The 6,626-nt window shown below is 49.2% G+C and overlaps 1 protein-coding gene across 1 annotated transcript in view; it reads left to right on the top strand.

Moving 5' to 3' along the window:
• Positions 1–352: 352 nt before the first annotated feature.
• Positions 353–6,626, top strand: part of LOC108671884 (NAD(P) transhydrogenase, mitochondrial) — a gene marked incomplete at its 5' end in the record, with an annotated part of 17,286 nt that continues 11,012 nt past the window's right edge. The window contains 6 exon segments of the mRNA XM_047884168.1: positions 353–510; positions 3,194–3,360; positions 4,778–4,880; positions 5,086–5,272; positions 5,854–6,019; positions 6,192–6,390. Coding sequence (XP_047740124.1) covers positions 353–510; positions 3,194–3,360; positions 4,778–4,880; positions 5,086–5,272; positions 5,854–6,019; positions 6,192–6,390 — 980 coding nt within the window.

The following is a 6,626-nucleotide window of genomic DNA, read 5'->3' as shown; positions in this document are numbered from 1 at the left end:
CAAGTGGGTCAGGTGGTGGGGCAAGTGGGTCAGGTGGTGGGGCAAGTGGGTCAGGTGGTGGGGCAAGTGGGTTGGGTGGTGGGGCAAGTGGGTCAGGTGGTGGGGCAAGTGGGTCAGGTGGTGGGGTAAGTGGGTCAATGGCGCGGCAAGTGGGTCAGGTGGTGGGGCAAGCGGGTCAGGGTGAGGTGGGTGATGCAGTGGGCCAAGAGGTCCAACGGCATTATGAGTAGAGCAGTGAGTCTCGGGTTCGAACCCTGCCAAGCTGGAAAAATTCTGAGATTTATTACAGTTTGCCTGATGATGCGGGGTCCTAACCCCTAGTTACACCCAGTGACCCCCTATAACCCCCCAGACGTGGTGCTGAAGGTGCGGCAGCCCAGCGTGCAGGAGGTGGGCCACTTTAAGGACGGTGCGATGTTGGCGTCCTTCATCTACCCTGCGCAGAACGCTGACCTCATCAGGGCCTTCATCGACAAGAAGATGACGGTGTTTGGTGAGCCTGTGATGATGGTGGGGGGGTGATGTGATGGGGGTGATGATGTGGTGATGGGGGTGATGTGGGAACCTGTAGTGATGGTGGGTGATATGGGAGCTGCTAGTGCTACCGTCCTTGAGCCAGTTTTATAAGCCACCAGACTTATTTGTTCTACCTGAACCTAAGGAGAAAGATTTGTTTTAGGTGCGTCAGGGATAAGTAAGACACAATCTGTCTTAATTACTTGTCTAAATACGGGGGGTTATGTGGGAGTTACAGTACAGTATACGGGGTGGTAATACACAAGTAATACAGTATAGGTAAAGCTAAGACGTCGTCCGTTAGGTCGGAGTAGCTCTAACGCTAGTTATATTGCGGCGTGTTCGTCAGTTAATTCGGGGCGTTACTAAAGTTTGCAGCGCTTTTATATAGTCACGTCTTCCGCCCACTACTGAGGACCTGGGCCTATACTTTCAAAAAAAGTTAAGAGATCGTAAGTTCATCAGCCAATCACTGACGGCCTTTCAAGCAAAATCCACCAATCATAGACAAGAAAATAGAGCGTAAGTACTTTCGTTCACTTAGCGAGTTTTGAAAGCATGGCCCCTGATCACGTGATGTGTCACGTGATGTTGTCCAGACGCTCACTCAGGTCTAGTACTTTCCTATCAATCTCTATAACGTCTAGTGAATATTACGTCTCAATACATATGATCTAAGCATATAATATAGTTTTAACGAATATAAATAATATAATTGTAATGAATATAATGAGACGCCAGATTGACACCAGACATGGGGGGTGTGATGGAGGGCCGCTATTGACGAGAAGGTGATGATGTAGGGGCCTCTTGTGATGGTAGAGACACTACTGGTGGAGGGTGATGTGGGAGCCTATAGTGATGGGGGTAGACGATGTGGGAGCCTATATTGGTGGGGGGTGCAGCTACTGATGGGGGATTAGGGTGTTTGCTGAGCTGCTACTGATTGTAACACCACCCCCTGCCNAAAAGAGCTGAGAGGAGGGGAGTTTACCCTTGCAACATTCAAGAGACAACTAGATGTGTATAAGAGACAGATCCCGGACTGTCCAGTTATGGGAAACTACCATCAGCAAGCGACAAGCAACAGCATCTTGCATCAGCGTGCCCAAATGAGGGCTAATAGACGGAACACGTCCAACGTTACATCCGACGACGACTCGGAGATGGAGGACGACGAAGGCGGCGCATCAGCGTGACCGTGGACTGCGACGTCCTAAACTCATCATAAGGTCATAAGGTAAGGTGAGCCTATACTGATGGGGGGATGATGTGGGTGCCTATATTTAGAAGGGTGGTTGGGAGCCTGCAGTGATGTGGGAGCCGCTACTGAGGATGGGGGCCGCTATCGTCCTTAAGCCAGATTTATGCGCCACCTGACAATGTAAATATTTCTACCTGTACCTGGGGACAGGGACTCGTTGACTAAGTGCGTGAGGGATACCACCTACGCAAAACACCATCTGCCAAGATAACTTATCTTGATACAGGGTGGGGGTTATACATGAGTGATACAGTATAGTATACGAGGTGGTGATACACAAGTAATACAGTTCGGGTAAGCTAAGACGTCGACTGTTAGGTCTGAGTAGTTCTAACGCTAGTTACATCAAGGTGTGCGTACTTGTCAGCTTACTAAGGTTCCCAGCCCTTATATAGTCACGGCTCCCGCCCACTACTGAGGTCCTGATCGCTTGATCTATCCCGAGATGTTGTGCATACTGACTCAGGTCTAGTACTTTTCCATCAATCTCTATCACGTCTAATGAATATTACGTCTCAATTACTTATGATATAATCTTTAAGTATAATTATAATGAATATAGATGACATAATTATTGTGAAATGTGAATATAATGAGACGCCAGGTTGACACCGGACATAGGGGTGATGGGCAGCCGATACTGATGGAGAGGCGTTTTGACGAGAAGGTGCTGAGGTGGGAGCCTCTTGTGATGGTGGAGACACTACTGATGAGGGTGATGGTGGAGCCTATAGTGATGGAGGTAGATGGTGTGAGAGCCTATAGTGATGGAGGTAGATGGTGTGAGAGCCTATAGTGATGGAGGTAGATGGTGTGAGAGCCTATAGTGATGGAGGTAGATGGTGTGAGAGCCTATAGTGATGGAGGTAGATGGTGTGAGAGCCTATAGTGATGGAGGTAGATGGTGTGAGAGCCTATAGTGATGGAGGTAGATGGTGTGAGAGCCTATAGTGATGGAGGTAGATGGTGTGAGAGCCTATNTCATCACACTATGATGCCCAGTAATCACCATCTTCACACTATGGTGCACAATAATCTCCATAACATAACATAGTGATCTCGGCGCTGCAGTGTAGGCCTGATGTGGCCTGTCGCCGATTCTTTTCCTTTTTGTGCCTTGTTCACAGAAGATCTAATATCGTGTCATTTGATCGGATCTTTTCATGACTGACAATAGTTTGAAGTAGCTACTAGACTTCCACCGGGTTCGATATGGTGCTAGGCATTTCAAGTCTGAACATATATTTCTCCATAGATCTATCTAGTCTGTTCTTGAACGCGTTCCTACTTGGAGCGCCAACGATGTCATTCGGGAGGCTGTTCAACATGTCGGTGATTCGAAGCGAGAAGAAATGTTACGTGGATGTGTTACAATGCAGTTTTTTAGTTTATATTCCATGGTTCACATCGCAGGAGCACATCGAGTCGATGAAGCCTGGGTCTGTGGTGGTGGACCTGGCGGCTGAGGCTGGGGGAAACATCGAGACCACGAGACCTGGGGAGGTGTACGAGTACAAGGGCGTCACACACGTGGGGCTTACCGACCTTCCCTCACGCCTCCCCACACAGGCTTCTACGCTGTGAGTGTAGATTTTGGGTCCTCATAGATTTTGGGCCTGCGTAGATTTTGGGTCCTCATAGATTTTGGGTCCTCATAGATTTTGGGTCCTCATAGATTTTGGGTCTGCGTAAATTTTGGGTCCTCATAGATTTTGGGTCCTTGAAGATTTTGGGTCCTCATAGATTTTGGGTCCTTGTAGATTTTGTGTCTTTGTAGATTTTGGGTCCTCGTAGATTTTGGGTCTTTGTAGATTTTGTGTCTTTGTAGATTTTGGGTCCTCGTAGATTTTGGGTCTTTGTAGATTTTGGGTTCTTGTAGATTTTGGGTCCATGTAGATTTTGGGTTCTTGTAGATTTTGAGTCCTCCCCGATTTTGGGTCCTTGTAGATTTTGGATTCTCGTAGATTTTGGGTCCTTGTAGATTTTGGATTCTCGTAGATTTTGGGTCCTCCCCGATTTTGGGTCCTTGCCGTGCTGTTGTTCCAAGCACCCCTGGAGAAGCTTCTTCGGTGTAGGGCTAGGGTCGTCGGAAGAGGGGGGGATGGGCTAAGGCAAGGAGGAGGGTGGTCTGGTAGGCCGTGGCCTCCACGGACCTGTCCTCCGGTGAGGAGATGCTAGGGCTCGTGGGGAAGGAGGGGCAGGTGAGATAATGCTGGACATTCTGGAAGAGAACACCTGACTCTGGACAGATGGCGCTGGGTGAACATCATGGATGTAGGAGATGCAAAGGACTGCTGGGGGAAGAAAGCATTTTCACAGGCAATCGGAAGGGTGAGGGGTGCGACCAGATCTCTGTTCATCTTGATGGTCTGAGTAACGCGGTTGGAGATCTTCCAGCGAAGGGATCACTTCAACTCCTTGTAGGATCCTGCGGGAAAAATGCCACTCATTAGGAGGGGCTCCACACGGTGGCCCAATCTCGTCATGAGGAAAGCTTTCATAGGCCGGTCACCTGGGGGGCAGAGACGATATGGGAGGAAGTATGGGTTGCTGAAGGCAAAGAACTGAGCGCATGCCTGGTCTAGGTGAGTGGACGAAGGTAGGACGCTTTTCTCAGTGTTGAGGTGGCTGGACTCATTTTGAGACCTCCAGCGGCTAAAATTAGGGGCCAAATTTTGGGTGGTTTGGAGGCCCCCCCTTGTGGGGCTCAAACCCTTGGGATACTACGGGGGACCAGATATTAGCTGCAGTGTCTAAGATTATGCGCGTGATGAATCCCCACCATGTAGGATGTGTAGGACTTGTTCCCTTAAGGGCAGGTCTTGAAGTAAAGGGACTTGAGGTTGGTCCTCCTTTGGAGGTCCTTGATGCAGGCCCCATGTGCCGATGTAGGTCATACTCATGAGGCCATGATGTAGGACACGCTCATGAGGCTATGATGTGTGACATGTTCATGAGGCCATGATGTATGACTCACGAGGCCATCATCGCCCGCAGGTACGGCAATAACATCAGCAAGTTCCTGCTGTCCATCGGCGACAAGGACCATCTGCACGTCAACCTGGAGGACGAGGTCGTCCGCGGCAGCATCGTCACCCAGGTAGGTAAGGGGGGTCAGGTGGTGGGTGAAACGGTTAGCAGGTGATGGTTGTCGGGAGGTGGCTTGCCACACCAAGTGTTGTGTTAGTTTCTGTGTGTTGGTGTATAGCAGGTGATGTATATTTGTATAGTCAGGGTAAAGTGTCCTTGCGTGTTGACCAGCTGGGAGGTGGGGTGTGTCTTATAGCGTATTATATGGCGGGCAGAACGGCACGCTGCTGTACCCGCCACCGCCGCCCCCCACACCCGCCCCCGGGGCGGTGGCCGCCGCCGCCGCCCCCCAGAAGGTGGCGCCGCCCCCGCCAGACTACTTCGCCCTCACACTCAAGGACTCCCTCCTCTACACCTCAGGTGGGGACTTGATATATTCTATATTAACTTATATAACTTCTTGCAATAATTCTATACTATTAATTATAATATATTACTATATATTATAATTAATATTGAAATGAAGATGTTCATCNAGAGACAGGTATGGAGTGCTTGCAGACATTACATTCAACATTTCTTATCATCAGGTATAATCTTGATATAAGCCTGGAGGTCCAGGTTTAGCTTAATCCAATGTACTCAAAATTAAATAATCTAAAATGAAGTCAATATTAAATAATGTAAGAGAAGAACTAACAAATAATGTTGTGATGCAAACATCATCTTCTCGCGGTATTTTCAGATATACATGATGTAAAATCAAGTGCTTGCAAATTTTACATTCTACATTACTTATGATCTGATTTAGTCTTGATACAGGTCTGGAGGCCTATCTTTGAGTCTATCCAATCCAATTACGTAATGAAATAAAAATAATGTAAGAGAAGAACTAACAAATAATATTGTTAGTTGGTGGGTTAATATTAATAATATTCAATAATAATATAATAAGAACTAACCAGGCATGCTGCTGATGGGGGGCAGCTACTACTATATTAATGTTAAATAATACGTGATGTTAATGTTAAATGTTAAATAATGTTGCATCGTAGGCATCACGGCGGTGGGCGGACTGCTGCTGATGGGGGGCGGCTACTACCCCACCAACATCATCGAGGGGCTCGCCGCGTCCGCCGCCTTCGTCTCCTTCATCAACATCTTCGGGGGCTTCATCGTCACCCAGCGCATGTTGGACATGTTCAGGAGGTGTGTCATGTGTGACGCATGTTGGACATGCATAATATTTGATTGCGTAAGTGCTCTGAATATTATTCCTTATGTTGAACATAATTATTATTATGTCATTTGTGTATGTATATGAACATATATAAGTGTAATCATTGTACTTATATCCCCAGTAAACAATTATCTCCTGCAGACCATCGGACCCTCCCGAGCACAACTACCTGTACGGCATCCCGGCGCTGGCGCTGCTGGGGGGCTACGGGGCCACCGCCGCTGCCGGCTACCCTGAGAGCCATCAGATGGCCTACCTGGCGGCCTCCCTCTGCTGCGTCGGGGCCTTGGCGGGCCTCAGCAACCAGAGGACCTGCAGGCTGGGCAACACGCTGGGCATGGTGGGTGGTGGGGCAACCAGAGGACCTGCTGGCTGGGCATGGTGGGTGGTGGGGCGACCAGACGACCTGCAGGCTGGGCATGGTGGGTGGTGGGGCGACCAGAGGACCTGCAGGCTGGGCATGGTGGGTGGTGGGGCAACCAGAGGACCTGCAGGCTGGGCATGGTGGGTGGTGGGGCAACCAGAGGACCTGCAGCCTGGGCATGGTGGGTGGTGGGGCAACCAGAGGACCTGCAG

This window comes from Hyalella azteca, unplaced genomic scaffold (genome assembly GCF_000764305.2).
Source record: "Hyalella azteca isolate HAZT.00-mixed unplaced genomic scaffold, Hazt_2.0.2 contig14787, whole genome shotgun sequence".
Taxonomy (NCBI): Eukaryota; Metazoa; Arthropoda; class Malacostraca; order Amphipoda; family Hyalellidae; genus Hyalella; species Hyalella azteca.
This window is presented reverse-complemented; position numbering and strand designations above follow the sequence as displayed.